Below are 20,080 nucleotides of genomic sequence, written 5' to 3' on the forward strand. Positions count from 1 at the left end.
TGCTCTTTGGAGCTTGCTCTGTCTTCCATGGGACAGTCCTATGTCTATCATATCTTCTCAGTCTCCACTTTTCTAGGCTAAACATACCCAGCTCCTTCAAGAGCTCCTCGTAAGGTGTGGTTTCTAGACCCTTGATCAGCTTGGTCACCCTCCTCTGCACATGTTCCAACTTGTCAACAGCCTTCTTAAATTATGGTGCCCAGAACTGGACACAATAATCCAGGTGTGGTCTGACCAAGGCAGAATAGAGTGGTACCATGGTTTCCCTTGATCTGGACACTATACTTCTGTTAATGCAGCCTAAAATAGCATTAGCTTTTTTTGCTGCTGCATCACACTGTTGGCTCATGTGAAGCTTGTGGTCCATCAAGACCCCCAGATCCTTTTCACTTCTACTGCTTGCAAGCCAGGTGTCCCCCATTCTATATTTATGCAGCTGGTTCTTTCTGCCTAAATGGAGAAACTGATATTTACTGCATTGCAGGGGGTTGGACTCGATAACACTCAGGGTCCCTTCCAACTTTAGAATTCTACAATTCTATGAAGATTTGCTACAAACTTTGCACTTGTTATGTACTGAAGTTCTCACCCTGGGCCAGCAGGGGGATACTGTAGATAGTTATGCAAATGAAGGATCAAAATGTGACGTTCAGTGATTGGATAGTTTGTATGCAAATGAAGGATCGAAAAGTGACGTTCAGTGATTGGATAGTTTTAGAAAATGGCAACAGTTACATTGTTCTGGAGCTCTATATAAGCAGGCTGACTGAGCTCCTCAGCTTAGTTCTGTTCCAGCTTACAAATAAAGAGCTGCTTTGGAAGAATCGCTGTGTCATCTGATATGTTCGCCCACAACTTAACAGCACTGATCTTATTTGTAGTCAGAGTTTGTAAGCAAATAGTGTGGACTAGATCGCAATGTTGCACAATGCCCCCTTTACAAATATCCCAAGCTCTTTAGCTTTACAGTTGCTTTGCCTCTCCTCTCATCCAGTTCAAATGCACACGTTTATAGCGAGCACATTCCTTGCCTCAAGCGCACCATTATTTACTGTCAACTCCTTAAAGGGTCAGTTCAGGGTTGCAAAGTAATTTAATACACACTTGAGAATTCTCACTTGAACGCAGCAGGTTGTTTAATGTCCAACTTAGGTTGGATTCTAGCATCTGGTTGCATTTCAGCAGATGGTGCACTGATAAGCTCCTGCCTCTGTGAGTTCAAATGTTTTAAGTGAAAAGAAAAATGCCCACAGATAAGGCAAAATGTATTTTTGATGTCTTAACGAGCTACCATTAACTAGCTGTCCCCAAGTTCATAATTAATTACTAATCACTTATCTCCAAGATGCATAACACAAGGAAATATACGCAGCTCCGGTCCTCTGGCCCAGTTGCTTCAGAGAAGATGGTTGGTGAGACATGGTCTTTTACATCTTACCATTCTTAGAATCAGAGTTGGAAAGTGACTGAGTCCAGCCTCCTGCTTAATACAGGTTCTGTTGCGCAGCTATAGACTCCCAGACAGATGGTTGTCCAGCCTCTGCTTAAATACCTCCATTGACGAAGCACCCATTACCTCCTAAGGAAACCTGTTCACTGCCAGACAGCTCTTACTAGCAGGAACGTTGTTCAAATGTTTACTTTAATCTGCTTTCCTGCAATTTCCACCCATTGGTCCTGGTCTTGCCCTCTGGAACTGCATGAAGGTTCCATCTTCTTCATGACAGCCCTTCACACATTTGGAGACTGCTGCCTTGCCATCCTTTTATCCTGCTCGGACTAAAGATAGCACACTAGATCTTTCAACAATCCTACACAGGGTTTGATTTCTGGACCCCTTGGTATGTTGCCAAGGAGTCATGCAATTGGCCTTCCTGCAAGAGGTGGGGAAAATGTGTAAGCTCAATCATAGTTTTCCCTGAGGGGAAGGCTAGGGAGAACATAATAACATATAGCATGATGCTGCTGGATCAGGCCAATGGCTCTTTTACTCCAGGATCCTGTCCTCACAGCGGCTGACCAGGTGCCTGTGAGAAGACTGTAAGCTGGGCAGGAGCACTCTGCCCACCTGCGATGTACAGCAAGTGGTATTCAGAGGCAAATTGCATCTGACAGTGGAGGTAGAGTCATAGAATTGTAGAGTTGGAACAACTAGGGTCTAAGTCCAGCCCCTGCAATGCAGGAATCTCAGCTAAAGCATCCATGACAAATGGCCATGCAGCCTCTTCTTAAAAACCTCCAAGGAATAGAAGTCCACCACTTCCACTGTCGAAGAGCTCTTACTGTCAGAAAATTCTTCCTGATGTTTAGTTGGAATCTCCTTTCTTGTAACTTGAAGCCATTGGTTCAAGTCCTACATGCCAGAGGAGGGGAAAACAAGGTTCCATGTGCCGGCCCTTGAGATATTTGAAGATGGCTATCATATCTCTCCTCTTTTCCATATCAGTCTCCTCTTTTCCAGGCTAAACATACCCAACTCCATCGTCCTTCTCCTCCACATATTTGTCTAGAGAAGAGACTACCAGTGCCCCCAAGGGTTTGTTTACCCCCCTTTCTTTTGAGGGAGGGGGAAATGAAGGAGCAGGCCCATGAGATTCCTTCAGACATGGTCCATCAACTATTTTTTGAAATTTGCCAATTTCTAACAACCTTACTGTTTTATGTTTTGCAGAACTTATGCCTTTTGGAGGCGAGTGCTGGTGGTGACTTCCTTGGGTGGTCTGTATCTGCCATTCAGTCTTCATCTTGCAGCAATGACTGGTATTAGTCTTTCACTTTTACATTCTGCCTGATTCAGACCAGGGGTGCGTCTGCAGTTGCCTTTTCCTATGACATTGACAGAATTCACTCATTCTTTTGTTTCTGACAGTTCAGATGACATTTCTCCCAAATATTGGCCACCTTATTGTCCACTTACCCATTACCTTGAGGGACATCTTTGGAAGAAGAAAAGGCCAAGGAGTAAATCCTGCACAATTCTTGAGAGGAGTCCCAAAGTCGTTTGGGTGGCATCTTGTGTGCCTCCTTCTGGCAACTCCTGCACCCAAGCTGGTGCCACATGCATTGCTCTGCTTCCCTTTGGACCACATCAGCAAGGACAAGAGTGGGGTCATGTAGTCTGGGCAGCCCAGGACCTCCAGAAACACTACCTAAGCTTGCACCTTAAAGAGGTCACTTTGGTGCTGCTAACGCTGCAAAAACATGCAGGAGGCAGCCATTATGAGTTGCCGGTTTCCCTTGGTTTGAAAGTGTGAGCTGTGTGACCTCAACATACCAGTGTGCTGTGACAGTTAGTCAGTTGTTTGGTTGTTTTTTGACAAAGTAATAACAATAAATAGAAATAAATAAAAATGTGCACCCCACCCCGGAGACTATTCTATTGTAACTATCCAACCTCCCAAAATTTCGACACCTCTTGCGATGGTTTGATCTCTTTCCGTTTTAACAGTACAAATTCTTCAAACACCTTCCATATCTCCTCAAAATAATTTCTCCTGCATATTCCCCGTCTTACCTTAATAGAACGTTAATTTATCAGTAATAGCTATATCAAACACCTCTTTATACCATTCTTCCATTTTATGTTCAGCAAGTTTGGCTAGGACCTGGGAAAGACCATGAAGCTCCCTGAGTGGCCATGGAGGCCTGTCACTGCCTCTCTGCCTAGCCTCCCTCACAGTTGTGGAGATTAAAGGAGGAGGGGGAGAACCATGTACACCTCCTTGAGCTCCTTGGATAAAAAGGTGGGATAAATAAATACCCTGCCTGCCTCTCCACTTGTTCTGCAAGTAATCAGGAATGATGCACTTGCCGCTTGCATTTTTCCTTTAAAAAACCCCAGCTGTAGTCTGAGCTACCTTTCTCCAGCCAGGTGTGCAAACAAATGAACTCCACCTTCCACAGAGAAGCAGCCACCACGACCATGAGAACCATTTTGGAGGAAAGACATGGGTGAGTGAACTTTCCACAGTAGATCTGAACTGTGAATACTCTGGGTAGGGAGAGGGGAGGCAGGTGGATGGGGCTGTCCTGGCAAGGCTACCACATCTGATGAATGCTATTCTTCCCTATGAGCTAGCTAGATATTACATGTTTAGTTCTGGATCAGCTAGCCCTTCTAGAAGTGCCCCAGGGAGTGGGGCAAGGTTGGCCTTGTGGAACTAGCCTGAACTCTTTTGAGACCTTTTGAGGTGTGAGGAAGACTAAGCTCCCTGTCTAAAGGCCCCATTCCTTTGAAGTCTACCCCAAATATAACTGAGACCCAGTGTGGTGCAATGGTTAGTGTGCTGGACTATGACCTGGGGGATCAGGGTTCAAATCCCCACTCAGCCATGAAGCTCATTGGGTGACCTTGAGACAATCAATGTCTCTCAGCCCAACCTATCTCACAGGGTTGTTGTAAAGAGAAAATGGAGAGGAGGCAACCATGTAAACCACACCAAACATCTTAAGAGACTCCTCTGACTTGCAGGGCCAAACTATGTGCATCCTCTGACCCCCTCCCCTTCTTACAGAACCTGATTTCCGGCATGCCTTGGATTAAACTGTCCATTTCTGGCTCTTTGTGTGTTTGCTGTGCTTAGAAGTTCACGCTTTCCTGCCTTGGACTTGGCACCACTTCTGATCCCATCTAAAATTTGACTCCTTGGCACCTACTGAACTCTTGACGTTCTTCTGCATCAAAATGTACAGATGCTAGAGCAATGCAATAATCGTCACTACAGAGCTCTTAATCAGGGGTGGCATTTGTCTTTCAAAACAGATTCTCTTTTTGTGAAAGGCATCCCTCCTCATGCAAGTTGTTTCTATCATTTGGAAAGGGCACCACCTGTCTACCCAGTCAGTTCACATAGAGTTGGTTTAGAATGTCCTAATCTTGTTTCTAGAGTGTCTTCTGTGATCAAGTTCAATTGAGTAACAAGCTTCTATTTCTAATTGAGGAGGCTCCATGAATAGTAAATAATATGAGTTTATAATAGTATAAACACGGTACAAAAGGAAGTGTGGATAACCCTCTGTTTCTTGTTTCTCTGTTTTGATCACAGGGATGCCGTAGAAGTTCTTAACTGGTAAGAGTTTTGGAGTGGATAAGAGAGAAAACTGAAGTTTAATCCAGGTAGATTAGAAGCATTGCCAGGTCAGGGTCCTGGCAACCTAGGAATTTGTGTATCTACACAGGCCCTTAAAGAAGCAAGTTCGCAGTTTGGGGGTTCTTCAGGATCCAGCCTTGCTCCTGGATGGTCAGAATCTTTTGCCAGCTTTGGTTGGTGCGTGAACACCTTGATAAATCATTCCTGGTCACAATTATTCATGCCCTGGTCAGCACCAGATTAGATTACTTGGGCTGCTTTTGGAGAGGGTTTGGAAACTCAGTTGGTCCAACATGCTGATGTTGGGATGTTTGAACAGGAAGATCAAAGCATGCATCTTAAACCATTTGTTCTGGTTACCAATTTGCATTGGCTATTTCTTAGAAAAGCAGGATAGAAATGATGAAATAAATCAATAAAAGAAATGAGATCGTATAATAATAATAATAATTTCCCCCCAAATACAAATCTTCAGCGGTTTTCTATATTGATTTGTTCATTTTTAGTTTTATTCCACATTTGTTGTAAAGGATGGGAAACCCTATGAAAATGCAGCTTTCCCTTGACACGTCCGGTTGTCTTTGCCTTTCTTTTAGAAGTTCAGTGACCTATAACGGCTTTGTGATCCCCAGTTATACCCAACACAGTCTGTCTGTAGTCCAAGTCACAAATGTCTATTTCTGGCCTTTTATAATGCTTTCCCATTGTCTTGCCTTGAGGAGAAAAATTACATTGACTGTAGATTAAAGCAGTGGTTTTCAACCAGTATGCCGTGGCATCCTGGGGTGCCTTGAATGATGGTCAGGGGTGCTGCAGGCAACTCTGGCCTCTGTCCCTCTTTCCTTCCCTCCCTCCTCTGTGCTGAAGAGGAGGCTTTCTGCCCTGCTGGCCTGGTGGCGCTCACTGCTGCCTTCCAAGGTGAGCAAGGTGCTGGCTTCACGTTCACCTCTGGGCAGTCTCCGTTGGGCCACTAAGGCTGGGGGCATCCTCTTCCCAGGCCCCTGGGGGGCGGCGTGAGGAGGCACCTTTCTTTGGGGTGGGAGAGTCGCTCAGAGACCAGGGGCGATGGCAGCTGCTGCCCAGAGGACTCCCAAGGAGAGGGAAGAGGAAAGGAGGCTGAGGGAACACTCCACAATGGAGGGCGTTTGCAAACAGGTGAGGGACTGCCGGCTCTGCAGACAAGGGGTGACATAACTGGGTTCCTGAGGCTCAGAGTAGCCACATAAAGAATGTAGCTGATCAAAGCCGCTGTGGACTCAAAAAGGTTGAAAACCTGCAGATTAAAGGAGTAGAGAGTCAAGAGTGGTGTAGCAACTAGTGTGTTGGACTTGAAATCCCTGCTCAGCCACAAAGCTCACTAACCTTTGACTAGTCACTTTCTCAGCCTCCTTCCTTCGCAGGGCGGTTGTGAGAATAAAACGGGATACTATATACCAGGCTTCCTCAACCTCAGCCCTCCAGATGTTTTGAGACGACAATCCCCATCATCCCCGACCACTGGTCCTGCTAGCTAAGGATCATGGGAGTTGTAGGCCAAAAACATCTGGAGAGCCGAGGTTGAGGAAGCCTGCCATATACAGTATACTGACCCAAACCCCTTCAAGCAATGGCAGGATTAAAGGTAACTACAGGCAGAACAGCATACCATGTGTGAAGTACTTTGAACACTGAAATGCTATATGCTATTCTGTTTCTTAGTAAGACAAGATGAACTACATGTAAAGTTGCATCAAAATTTAAAAAATAAAATAGAGCTAGCAGTTTCTGAAATCTATATTCTATGGACAGGTGAACTCTGAAAATAAGAGAAAGGTTATTTAAGAAGATAAGAGTGCTGGTGGTGGCAGCAAATGTGGCAGCATTATTTTTTTCCAAGGTTTTAAAGCAAAGTCAGCATTTCTTCCTGAAAAGATCGAGAGAAGACACAGTTTGGGATCTAGGACTTGTTTGTTTCCTGAGGGATTAAGTGTTTTCTGACTCCCCCGAGGGCGCGAGGGACCGACTTCCCGCGTCTGCGGGGCCCCGGCTTCCCCAGGGCATCTCTCTCGCCCGGCCGGAGGGAAGGCGGGGGAGCGGGCGGATCCCGGGCAAAGCAGCCGCCGCATCCAGCCTCCCTTCCTGCTCGGCGCGGGTCACTTCCGCGGCCCCCAAGATGGAGGAGGAGGAGGAGGAGGAGCGCGATCCGCGGCTGAGGCTGAGGCGGCATCTCGGGGGGCAGCAGCAGCCGCAGCCGGGCCCGGGCGAGGCCGGTAGGTCTCCCCGCTCAGGAGGGAAGGAAGGAAGGAAGGCCGCCCGGGAGGAGCCGGCCTGGATAAGCCGGGAAGTGGAGCAAAATAAAGCGCGGGGTGGATAATGGGCGCGGAGCTCGCTCTCCCCCCCCCCCCACGCGTGCCTACTCGGAAGTAAATCTCGCTTTGCGCCGCGGCGCTTGCTCCGGGGTAAATGCGCCTGAGCGCGAGCTGAGCACCTGAAATTATTACTGTGCATTTATAATTCATACCCCGCCATTTTCCCTGACAGGAACCCAGGATCAAAGTAGGAACAGCTAAAAACCTCGGGGTGGGGGGGGGGGGTGGGGAAGTAGCTATCATTGCAAAACAAACCAAAAAACAGTTATACGCCGATAGAATCAAAACTACATATGTGGGTGTGCTGTTAAAACCATACAAATATCTGCAATAATAAAAATGACAGGGCACATGCGACTTTTGATAAAAGCAGCCAGTTCCCCAAAACTTGTTGGGATAAGAAGGAGGGAGCCATCCAGCTTCTCCAGGCAGGGAGTTCCAAGGTTGCCTGGGAGGGAGCCTCCCGCCTGAGGAGCCCCTCTCCCTTTTCCCCACCAAGATCTCAGAGCCCTGGCAGGGCAGGCAGTATTTCAGGCACCTTGGACCCAAGCCATGGAGGGCTTTGGGGGAGGTCAAGTAGATGCATTTAAGTGTGCATAAGGCCATGGAAAGGGACGCGGGTGGCGCTGTGGGTTAAACCACAGAGCCTAGGACTTGCCGATCAGAAGGTCAGCAGTTCAAATCCCCACGTTGCTCGGTCCCAGCTCCTGCCCACCTAGCAGTTCGAAAGCACATCAAAGTGCAAGTAGATAAATAGGTACCGCTCCAGCGGGAAGGTACTGCTCTGATTCGCCAGAAGCAGCTTAGTCATGCTGGCCACATGCCCCGGAAGCTGTACGCCAGCTCCCTCAGCCAATAAGGCGAGATGAGCGCCGCAACCCCAGAGTCGGTCACGACTGGACCTAATGGTCAGGGGTCCCTTTACCTTTAAGGCCATGGAATAGGACCTGCACATGGAATGCATTGAGGCCCTTGGAATCCCAGCGCAGCTTTGAGGACCTTCCAAGCTGGTCTTGGAAGAGGGCGTTTAGCCTCACTAGGCATACCCTGCTCTCATTTCTGGCTCCAGGGGGGGTGAGGAAGGCTAAGGGGCTTGTTTGTGTGGTGGTCAGTGGCGGCAGCCCTTGCAGCGCTGCTGCCACCCACCACTCGGAGGCGGCCAAGGTGTTGGTCTGCTGGTGCGCTGAGGGTACGTCTTGGAGGACCAGCACTCTGCCACCCAGCACCGGCCATTGCCATCAGAGCCAAAGAGGGAAGCTACGATTGTTTGGCAAGCCCAGCGTTGAGCTGTGGCTGGCGCTCCTGCTTGAAATGCCCTTGCCACCTACCACCCTGTTCCAGCGTCCCTATCAGAGGACTTGCTTCTGCGCTGGGCAGAGGAGACGCTTCTCAGGGCACTTCTGCTGCTCGCTATGCCAAGAGCTTCAGTTTTACCTCCTGTTCCCTGGGTGAGGATCACCCTCCGTAGCTTCATAGCTCAATGTGTTCACGAGGGATACCTTTGCTTTTATCTCCCAGCTCCAAGCAGAGGATGAAAGGTGAGGTTTGGCTAGCTATCTGAAATATACTCAGAGTCGCAAAGTGATTTCATGCTCTTTATTTAGCTCATAGTGGTGAGGAGGAATGAATGAATGTCCCCTCAAAGTATCTGCTTTATATACATTATTTACACAATGGGCTGCACATGATTGGCTAATTCCGGAATTCTACTGTAAGCCAAACAGGTTGTGGATTCACTTATATCTGGAGCATGATTGGGTGGTTCCTGCCAACCAATCATACTGCTGCATTGTTCTAGGACCAATCAGACTGCTGCAGTTTGAATCCTATTCAACTCAGTACATAACACCCCTCCCCTCTAAGTTCCAGTCCTGCCCGGGAGGTCGCATTCATAGTCCTCGAGGTACGCTGGCGGCCTACGTGTGCGTTGCGGCCTGGGGTGTTCCCTGGTCCGGGGTTCAGGTTCTGGCTCGTGTTCCAAGGATGCTGGCTGTGATGGGGCTGTTTGGTCTGGCGCAACCGGCTCGCTCAGTCGTGGTTCTGGTTCCGGTGTCCTTTCGGCCTCACGGGTCCCCTCTGTATTTACTGATTGTGCCCCTCCTGCTTGCCCCTGCTGCTCTATGGGCCTCACTGCCCCACTGTTCCCTGACCTGTCCTCCTCCTCCTGGTTTTCTTCCGGGGATTCGTCGCCTTATCTGGTCGCAGTGGCGGCGCCAGCATTGCCCCCCATCTGTTAGCACCTCGTACGACACGGGGCCAGTGACCCTGGTGACTGTGGCGGGTACCCATGCAGGGCCTGCCCCAAAATTCTTTGCGTACACTGGGTCCTGGGCCTCGAAGGTCCGGGGGTTCCTGCCTTCCCCCACCACTACCTCATCCTGAGCTCTATCGGGGTGAAGGCGGTCCAGTCTGATTGCAAGGCGCCAACCCATTAGTAGTTCAGCGGGGCTCCGGCCAGTCGTTGAGCTGGGGGTGCTGTGCTGTGCTAGAAGGAATGTGGCAAGGCGGTACTCCCAATCCCCTTGCGTCATGCGGCGAAGGGTGTCCTTGGTGGTCCGCACCATGCGTTCTGCTTGGCCATTGATGGCAGGGTGGAATGGCGCCGAACGGATGTGGCGGATGGCGTTCTGCGCTGTGAAGATTTGGAATTCTCCTGACGTAAATGCAGTCCCGTTGTCTGAGACGAGAGTGTCAGGGAGCCCGTGGGTTGCAAACAGCCTGCGTAGTACCTGGATGGCTGCGGACGTAGAAGTGGACGGTACCAGTGCGACTTCCAGCCATTTGGTGTAGGAGTCCACCACTATGAAGAATGTTTTCCCGTGAAAGGGGCCAGCGAAGTCCACATGCAGGCGTGACCATGGTGCTCGGGCGGACTCCCAGGACTGGACTGGGGCCCTTGGGGGATCTGGGCGGGATTCTTGGCAGGCCTGGCAGTGTTTGACCCAGGCCTCTATCTCTCCGTCAATCCCTGGCCACCACACATAACTCCTGGCAAGGGCCTTCATTCTTACTACCCCTGGGTGTGTCTCGTGTAGGGCTGCGAGGACCCTTTTGTGGAGGGGCTGGGGAACAACGACCCTGCTTCCCCATAACAGGCACCCCTTGTGGGCCGACAGTTCATGTTTGCGGGTGGTGTAGCCGGCGAATTCTGGCCCGGGGCTGCTGCTGGGCCATCCCCTCCACACCCAGTCCAGGACCCGGGAGATGACCCTATCTTTCTTGGAATGGTGTGCAACTTCTTGTTCCTGAATGGGGCGGTCGGGAAGCAGCTCCAGGCTCATAACCTCTTGTGCAGGTGCTGGGTCAGGGCCTGTTTCCGGTAGTGGTAGCCTGCTGAGGGCATCTGCATGGCCCATCGCCTTCCCAGGGCGGTGAATCAGTGCATACTGGTAGCTGGCAAGGAAAATTGACCACCTGAGGATGCGAGGAGACAGCACTTGGGGGGTCTGCTTTTCGGGGGCAAACAAGCCAAGCAACGGCTTGTGGTCAGTCACCACGGTGAAGGGCTGCCCGTACAAGAAATCATGGAATTTTTTTACTCCCTTCACGATTGCCAGACCCTCCTTGTCGATTTGCGAGTAGTTCCGCTCGGTTGCGTTGAATGTCTGGGAAAAGTATGCCACCGGTACCTCTCTTCCATCCGGGAGTTGGTGTCCCAGGACAGCGCCAATGCCATAGGGTGAGGCGTCGCATGCTAGCACCACCGGCAGCCTCTCGTCGAAGTGTGCCAAGACCGAGTTTGAGACCAGCAAGTCCTTGACTGCCTGGAATGCGGCCTCCTGGCGCTGGCCCCACACCCAAGGGGCCCGCTTGTCCAGGAGTCTGTGTAGGGGCTCCACTACCGCCGCCTTGTGGGGAAGGAAGGAATGGTAAAAGTTCAATAGTCCCAAGAAGGCCTGAAGTTCAGTCTTGTTCTTGGGCGCTGGGGCATCACAAATGGCCCGTACCTTGTCCCCAGTCGGGTGGACCCCTTCTGCGTCTACCATAAATCCCAGAAAGTCCACCTGAGGCACTCCTAGTAGACATTTTTCCCGCTTCACCTTGAGATCCGCCGTCTGGAAACGGTGCAGAACGGTGCGGAGGCGGTCCTCAAACTCCTCTGGTGTGGGCCCGGCAATCAACACATCATCGAAGAAGGGGATGACACCAGGAATCCCTTTAAGGAGAGAGTCCATTAGATTCTGGAATATGCCTGGTGCCACGCTGACACCGAATTGCAGCCGCTTTACCCTGAACGCTCCTCTGTGCGTCACAATCGTCTGTGCCTCTGCTGTGGCCTCATCTACTGGCAGCTGTTGATATGCTTGGGCCAAGTCCAGCTTGCCAAAAATTTTCGACCCAGCCAGGGTGGCAAGGACATGGCTGACCACTGGCACTGGGTATGCATGGGCCGTGAGGGCCTTGTTTATGGTACATTTGTAGTCTGTGCAGATGCGGACCGAACCATTAGGCTTGACGGGTGTGACGATTGGGGTTTCCCAGGGGGCATTAGGCACCGGCTCCAGCACTCCTTGCTCCACGAGTCGGTCCAATTCCTCGTCTATACGGGGTTTCAGAGCGAACGGGACCCGGCGGGCCTTGAGCCTGACCGGTCGTACTGCGGGGTCAAGCTGTAGAGCAATGGGGGGGGGCGTATACTGTCCCAATTTCCCATTGAAAACCCCCGGAAATTCCTTGCATATGGCGTCCACGTCCACTTGTAAGCTAGTGTGGTTCACCCCGGTGACGGCTAGCCCCAGTGGTCCAAACTATGCCAATCCCAGTAAGCTAATGTAGGGGCCCTTGACCACAAGCAAGTCCAGTTGCCGCGTCCGCCCTCGGTATTGCACCCTGAAGGTCCCCACCCCCATTGTGGGGACCTTACATTTCTGGAAGTCCCGGAGGGTGAATGGGGCCGGCCTGAGTTTGGGACCCCCAGTAGGACACAGTTTCCTTAAGGTCCTTGCTGAGATTATGGATAGAGTTGAACCCATGTCAAGCTCCATGCGGCATGGGGCCCCCTCTATCTGTACCTCTACATAAATTTTCTCTACGTTGGGGTGGGGCAACTGGTATACCTTGAAGTCCGTGAGCTCCGTCGAGTTGCCTTGGTGTGTTGGGCCCCGGGACCTGGGGCTCTTGGATTGGTCATCTGATGCCTGGTGTCGGGCGGGCCGAGCCCGACACACCTGGGCGATGTGTCCCAATTTTCTGCACTGCCTGCACTCTGCGTTGCGGAAACGGCAGGTCCTCCTCTCGTGACTTTCTCCACAGCTTGCGCAGTTCCCTCCTTCTCGTCGAGGCAGCTGCGGTATGTGGGCTGCTTGAGTGCGCTGCTGTACTCGGTGCACCTCCTCACTGTTGGATCCTGAGTCGTCGGTGAGGTCTTCGTGGTGGACCCTCGTTTGGGACGGCTGGCTCGGCCGTGCCTCTTGCGTCGACCTCTCGGCAGCTTCCGTTGCCAGGGCCTCCTGGGCGACCTGGAACGTTAGGTCCTTCTTAGCGTAGAGGCGTCGTTGCAGCTTCTCATCCTTTAGGCCACCGACGAGGCGGTCCCGAAGCATGTTCTCCAGCTCTGAGAAGTTGCAGAACCGGGCGGCTTGGCGGAGAGAGGTCACAAACCCAGTTATGGTTTCCCCAGGGGCTTGCCGCTTTGCGTAGAAGGCATTTCGACGAGCCACCACTGAGGGCTGTGGCGAAAAGTGCCCCTTCAGCTGTTCCATTATTGTTTTGTATGGAACAGTAGCAAGATCTTCAGGCGCAAGGAGAGCCCGGGCGATTTCAAACGTCTCCTCTCCGCAGACGCTGAAGAATATTGCCCTCTTCTTGGCGTCTTCTTCATCGGTGACCCCTTTGGCTTCTAGGCGGAAGGTGAAACGGGAGGCGTTCGCTTCCCAGTCTCCAGATGCTGGGTTGAACGGCGAGAAGCTGCTGTCGGTTGCCATTCTGAGTTCCTTGTGTCCCGGAGCTGAAGCCTGGATACACGGTGCGAGGCAGCGGTGCGGCAGGTGGCGGTGCTGCGGTGCTGTGTGTGGCAGTCAGCTCAGCGGGATCCCACCCTCGTCGCCAGTGAAATATACTCAGAGTCGCAAAGTGATTCCATGCTCTTTATTCAGCTCATAGTGGTGAGGAGGAATGAATGAATGTCCCCTCAAAGTATCTGCTTTATATACATTATTTACACAATGGGCTGCACATGATTGGCTCATTCTGGAATTCTACTGTAAGCCAATCAGGTTGTGGATTCACTTCTATCTGGAGCATGATTGGGTGGTTCCTGCCAACCAATCATACTGCTGCATTGTTCTAGGACCAATCAGACTGCTGCATTCTGAATCCTATTGTTCTAGGACCAATCAGACTGCTGCAGTTTGGATCCTATTCAACTCACTACATAACACTATCATTGCTAAAGGGCAATGGATGACTCACCATGGCAAGGAGTCGTGCTGAGTGGAAGCGTTGAAGACTGCTGGGAGGCAGCCCCTCCTGAAGGGGTTCCCTGATCCGGTAAAGGAGGTCACATTCCTGGGCCCAGCTCTGGAAGTAAATGGCTTATTGTCCTTTTTCTGATATATTACTCAGCCTTCATCATAGCATAGGGCGGGTCAGCCATTAAAAAATACGGCAACAGGTTAAGTCAAAAGAATAGGGTGGGTCTTAAAATACATATCTCAAGCATCAGGGCGGGCCCACACATGATGGGCTCCTCCCTTCTTCCCTGACAGGGAGTGGGAAGGCATTTGGGGGTCTTCCTCAGTTGCCAAAATGTCTTGGGTCAGTCATGTCAACTGTCAAAGGTCAGAGGACAGGTCTGTGCCTTCAGCATACTGTGTAATGAAGATGCCAGCTGTGGGGAGGGAATGCTACAACTTAGGGGCTGCCCAGAGACTGTCCTCTCCCAGGCCACTACCCCATACTTCTGAGGGCAGTGGAACTATCAAGAGGGCCCACTCTGCTTCTCTTAACGCCTAAGGGGGCCTTGTAGGGAAGGAGGTGTTTTTTCAGGTATCTGTGGCCAAAGTCACTTAGGGATTTAAAACTAAATCCCTTGAATTGAGCCTGGAAACTTATAAGCAACTAATGCAGATGTTTAAAAAGAGGTGTTATATGAGTTCTAAATGGAACCCCTAGCCAGCAATCTGTCCGCTGCATTTTGGACCAGTTAAAGCTAGGACAGTATTCCTAGCCACAAAAGCCTCCTCAGCCTCCTGTTGGATCCAGGAGTACCCCAAACTACACTTAACCCCTTAGACCTTAGAGGTTACTGAACGTTCAAAGCCATCTATGTACTTATGGATTTATTTATTACACTGAAAATATGTAGTAATATATTGGCTTAACATCTTGTCATATAATAGTTTCTGCTGATTTCAGGCAGCCAGCAGAGTATATTGTCAACAATATGTTATGACAAGTGGGAACTTGTGATAAACTAATGGCTGCAAGGGTGTGGGAAAGGAGGAAGGAGTTACTCAACCCCCACCTTTTTGCACCTTCCTTTCCACAGGTTGGTCCCTCTGCCACATGACTTAGAGGTACCCACTACCACTTTTGTCCCCAAGCCATGTAGATTATTCCACTGAGTGCACACCCTGCTTTGCCTGCACCAGAATAAATAGACCACCCTGCTGCCAAATGCCTATGATTAAGATGAGCAGAGCATTGAGAAGTCATGTAGATTTCAAGGCCAACTGGGATGAGGTGATAGGCATTTGCACTGCAACAAAGAATGATTTAGAAACCTGGTGTGCATGTTTTACTTCTGTAAGGTGGTGTCTCATTTAATGACGTATGCAAAATAATGGCGGTTTTATTTACAGTTGAAACTACCAGCGTAGAGAAGAAGGAGAAGCCACTTCCCAGACTTAACATTCACTCTGCATTCTGGATATTGGCATCAATAGCTACTACATACTACATTGAATTTTTTAAAGTTGTTAAAGAGATTATTCAGCAAGAAAGGTAAAGAGAAGAGGTGGTGGTTTTTTTGTGTGGAGGGTTTACAAGTAGAAGTTACACAAAGGTATTTACAGTACAAAGTCAGTTGGATTCTCCCTAAACTTTATTGTAGATTAATCAGTATAACATAACAGTAAGAAATATAATTTAAAACACTTGAAACATCTGTGTGAGGGGGAGGAGGGATCCATCTTCGTTGCTAAGAACAGCAGTGAGTGAAAATGGCAGTTCCTCATTGTCTTCTTCTATTCTGATCTGATAAAAGAAATATGGAGTAATTGTGGTGCAGCTTTCGCAGATCAAATACACTCTATGCTTCAACCCCCACCCCATATACCTTTCTATTTATACAGTAAGACACCCAGCTGAAACCAGCACTGTTTTATGTAGAAATGTGTCCTAACATCTAATACGAGTGGAGTTTATATTTTAGGAGAGCTTCTCCGCATCTGGCGCCCTTTGCTTACTTCAAAGGGTTTGTCATTGAAATTTGACTTTTTTTGTTTAGGGCTCCCCTACACTCTGTCAGGATAAATCCCAGCATTGCTTTTAGTTCTGCATGAGCAGACAAGTGTGTCTTAGCAAAAAGTAGTCAGATAACCTATTAAGAATTTCCATTCCCTAGCTAGCCTTCCTTCCCATCTCCTGTTCTGCTTTCTCTCCTGTCGTACAATGACTGAACAATCAGTGCTGCCTGCCAACTTTGTTGATTAAAGAAGCCCCGTGTCTAAGAATTCCACACACAGAAAGTGAGGACCTCTTCTCAATAGGGAGCCAGTTAGAAGTTGGAGTACTGCAAAATTTGGATGCAGTAGCAGAAGGCAGATAAGGTATGTTGCTTCCTGCATCTTAAGAGAGGCCTGGCTTGGAGCATAATCTGATCTGAGGCAATGTTAAATTCAATGTATTTTTGTTTTTAACATTATTAAAGCACATTTTCTCTTTCTCTTGCAGCTGGTGGTTTATACTTGGCATTTGCTTATTGATTATCAGTTTGTCTGTGGCCTTCTATTGCATAATATATCTTGAGTGGTATCATGGAATCGAGGACTATGATGCCACCTACCCTGCACTGATACCTATAACAACAGCTAGTTTTATTGCGGCAGCAGTTTGGTAAGTTGGTTGGTAAGAGATACTAGTTTTCCAGGCTTGCATTGCTTCTAAAAAGTCTCTGCGTTAAATGATGAGGGAAAGGTGTTACATATGGACCCCAGATAGGAGTAATAGCAGACCACACACTTATTTGTTCTTCTGAAAACATGCAATGGCTGCCTGTCTGTCTTGTGTGGCTGGCTGAGAATTGCTTCAATTACGCAGGAAACAACGGTCCACTTCTGCACATGGAAGCAGGTAGATGGGGTCTCCCTGCCCAAGCCATGGGGGAGGTGGCCAGTCCACTCCTGGGGGTGCCAGGGTCCTACATGCCATAACAAAATTTTGCCTTGAAGACTGGACACAGACTTAAGTTTCAAATATATGCTGATACCTTCTGCACATTGTATACCTCTTCTTCTGGAGACTATGTGTAAAGGAATGTTCTCATGGTCTCTCAGTTCAAATATACTGTGAAACTTGTCTCACTTTGGGATTTGGCTGGTTCTCAAATTGCCTGTACTGTAATATGCTCTCCTGCTTGCAACATATGCTACATGTTTTCTCTCTCTTTCTTTTCCCAGTTTTAACATTTCTTTATGGCCCATATGGTCTTTCCTCACACCTGTGGTGCTCTTTGTCCAGTTCATGGGTATTGTGATGCTTGTGTCGCTCCTGGGCTAAATCTTTTATGGTAAGGCATTGTAATGATATACATATCTAAGCATGCCTCTTTTGAGTTATGTGATGCACAGTGGAAACTTGGTTTTTGAACATCTTGGCTGCCGAACGTTTCGGAAGCCGAACGCCAAAAACCCAGAAGTGAATGCTTCAGTTTTCGAATGCACCTCGGAAGTCGAATGGCTTCCGACGCGTGTTTCTCATTTTTCTCCACTCACTTTGCCAACAGCCCTTTGATTCTTGGTTTTCGAACATTTTGGAAGTTGAATAGACTTCTGGAACGGATTACGTTTGAAAACTGAGGTTCCACTGTATTTGCTTTCTGAAGTATTTTCATTCTTAACAAGGACTCTGAAGTTGTAGCTGAATGTGAGAAGATTTGATTGCCTGCAGGACTAGACTGTGAGATGGGATGACATAAAAATCAACCCGAGCATTTAAGAAATTATTCCAGCCCTGCCTAGAGATCCAAGGATTTAATTTAGGACCTTTTGTATGCAACTTATGTGTTCTGCCACTGAGCTACAGCCCGTTCGTGGCAATGGCTCTGCAGTTATGAGGCAGCCGTACTGGGTGACATATTTGAATAACTTAATTATCAAAACTTTTATTTTAGTTTTTTTAATTAAAAATATGTCTTTCTTTTATATAGTGATTGTTGTAATAATGTGTTTCTGTGTTTCAGTTAAGGCATGGGAAACATGTGACCCTGCAGATGTTGTTGGACTCCAGCTTTCACCATCCCCAGCCATCAGGACCAGTGGTTAGTCCAACAACACCCGGAAGGCCACAGGTTCCTCATCCCTATTTTAAATGTTCTGTGTTACCTTGGTCTCCTAAATGGGGAAAGGGGGGGTGTTCAGTATGGGTTGCTAGATATTTACTAGTAAAACTGTGAGAAGGTTTGCCAGTAAACCTTGTATAAAATACAGTCGACCTTGATGGAAAAAGACAAAACAGAAAGGTGCTGTTTTTTGCAAGGCGGGGTGGAACATTGGGTGATATCCAACTTACACTCTTGAGTAAGCCTATTAAAATCAATGGACTTAAGTTACCTGTCCATTGATTTTGATGGTTTCACTCTGAGTATGTCTAAGATTGCATACCACCCCCTGTCTAAGTTGGCCCGTCATAAGTAGTAATAGCTTTTGTATTATAAAGAGCTTTAATTGTCTTTTTAAGACTACTGAGTGTTTTTGTGCTTATTTCATTTTTCTTAAATTTTAGATTTCTAGACTCTGCAGAGTTATAAAATTAATTAGTTTTACAATGAATGTGAGATACTTGTTAAGTGTAAAGATACAGCTTGGTTTAAATGTATAAATTTCTATTTTTCACTGTACACTACCGTATTCTAGAAAAGTAAATAGTGGACCTGCCAGCATACATATTTGGATATACTGGGATCCTGGGATGAAGACCTGCAAGCCGATCTCAAGCAACTTGTGTTTAAAAGGGATATTCACTTGAATTGTTAAACTTGTTTTGTGTTTAATAGGGACACTTTTACTTTGAACTATGATCTTAAACTCTGGGGATCTGAGTCATTGAAATGCTAACAGAAAATCACAGTTTTGCTATTGTTCTGGCATAGCTGTTGACTTAACCTATATTAAAGTGTATCACAGGAAATCATAATTGATTATGTTTAAGAAGTTAATAATAGGGACACATTTCGCCCTTTTAAAAAATAATTATGTTCATGATATTTTTGAGAGCAATGAAAATAGTAAATCTCCAAATTGCTGAATGATTAGTTGTTTGAATTGTTAAATATTATATAAACACATAAATAAATCAAAACTATAATATATTTAACCACCCGCCCTGTGGAACACCCTCCCACCAGATGTCAAAGAGAAAAACAACTACCAGACTTTTAGAAGACATCTGAAGGCATCCTTGTTTAGGGAAGCTTTTAATGTTTGATAGATTACTGAATTTTAATACTTTGTTGGAAGCTGCCCAGAGTGGCTGGGGAAGCCCAGCCAAATGGGCGGGGTATAAATAATAAATTATCATTATTATTATTATTAACCATGTGACAAACATGTTCTGCTTTTTGTGCTACAATCTTGTGCAGAGGTATCTTGTAGACCACAGTAGAGCTTTGTTTCCGTTTTCCCTTGGAGCATACGTGCATGGGCACTCCGTATCCTAGGCCGTATCCTAGAGAATGCGAAGCAGGTGTGTGCTTCTCCAGCTCTCCCAGTTCACGTTCCTTGATTGAGAGGTGCATTTCCTGTGATGGTCTGGCAAGCTGTCTGCACTTGTGCCAAGGAAGAAGCGGGCAGGGGAACATAAGGGTCTGATAAGCCCTATGGGATTCCTCCAGACATGGCAACTGCAGTAGGACCAGCTGGAAACAGAGTTTTTACTATCCGGTGGTATGGTATTATTTAACAAAATAATATGTTTCATCTTGATAAGATTCTATCTGAAGGCCTATTGGTTAAAGCAAAATTAGGTTTATCTTTAGCAAGGTTTTTATTTATTTATTTATTTATTTCATGAAATTTATACACCGCTTGATTGTAAAAAACCAAATCCAAAGCGATTTGCAAAAGATAAAACAGTAAAATCAAGAAAAATGTACAACCCTGCTTTTAAACATGCAAAGGTTAAAATTACTATTTAATCAAGAAATCCATGAAGGGGTTACATAAAACAGGGTTTATAAAATCTTATGTAAGGCTTTTGCTAGTGTAAATTTGACATTTGAGTGAAATTCATTTAAATTTAGTATTATAATGTATAGATGTTGTGGCTAAAAGTAGTTGGCTTGCAAAAACAACAACCACCAGGCCCCTCACAATTATACATATTTGAAATAGATGATATGACTGTTCAGTATAAACTTCAGGACACATTACTAAAGAAGAGCTACATCTGGATTTAGAGAGGAGCTGCAAAAAGACTGCTTAG

The 20,080-nt window shown here is 47.6% G+C and overlaps 1 protein-coding gene and 1 long non-coding RNA gene across 5 annotated transcripts in view; both read left to right on the forward strand.

The window, feature by feature from the left end:
* Window positions 1-20,080, forward strand: part of LOC310770353 — a 571,729-nt gene that overhangs the window by 387,700 nt on the left and 163,949 nt on the right. The window lies entirely within an intron of this gene.
* TMEM128 (transmembrane protein 128) lies at window positions 7,144-19,185 on the forward strand. 4 transcript variants are annotated; one of them, XR_014552020.1, is made up of 6 exons: window positions 7,144-7,339; window positions 15,241-15,382; window positions 16,334-16,495; window positions 17,059-17,168; window positions 17,841-17,948; window positions 18,514-19,185. XR_014552020.1 is itself a non-coding variant. In XM_083630860.1 (5 exons), exons 1-4 carry the CDS (start codon window positions 7,243-7,245, stop codon window positions 17,156-17,158), a joined length of 501 nt encoding a protein of 166 aa, XP_083486986.1. In that variant the 5' UTR covers window positions 7,144-7,242; the 3' UTR covers window positions 17,159-17,168; window positions 17,841-18,329. The 4 variants fall into 4 exon arrangements, 3 of the variants coding, with proteins under 3 accessions (XP_083486986.1, XP_083486985.1, XP_083486987.1); XM_083630860.1 differs by lacking the exon at window positions 18,514-19,185 and having other exon boundaries at window positions 17,841-18,329; XM_083630859.1 differs by lacking the exon at window positions 17,841-17,948 and having other exon boundaries at window positions 7,146-7,339.

The sequence above is a fragment of the Podarcis filfolensis genome, assembly GCF_964270895.1.
Source record: "Podarcis filfolensis genome assembly, chromosome: 9".
NCBI lineage: Eukaryota > Metazoa > Chordata > Lepidosauria > Squamata > Lacertidae > Podarcis > Podarcis filfolensis.

What these genes read in the sequence shown, in the direction of transcription:
- TMEM128 (XM_083630860.1), top strand. Translation starts at nt 7,243, where the DNA reads ATGGAGGAGGAGGAGGAGGAGGAGCGCGATCCGCGGCTGAGGCTGAGG. An exon ending in GCCGGGCCCGGGCGAGGCCG is followed by an intron (nt 7,340 to 15,240) that starts GTAGGTCTCCCC and finishes TTTTATTTACAG; the next exon opens with TTGAAACTACCAGCGTAGAG. An exon ending in GAGATTATTCAGCAAGAAAG is followed by an intron (nt 15,383 to 16,333) that starts GTAAAGAGAAGA and finishes TTTCTCTTGCAG; the next exon opens with CTGGTGGTTTATACTTGGCA.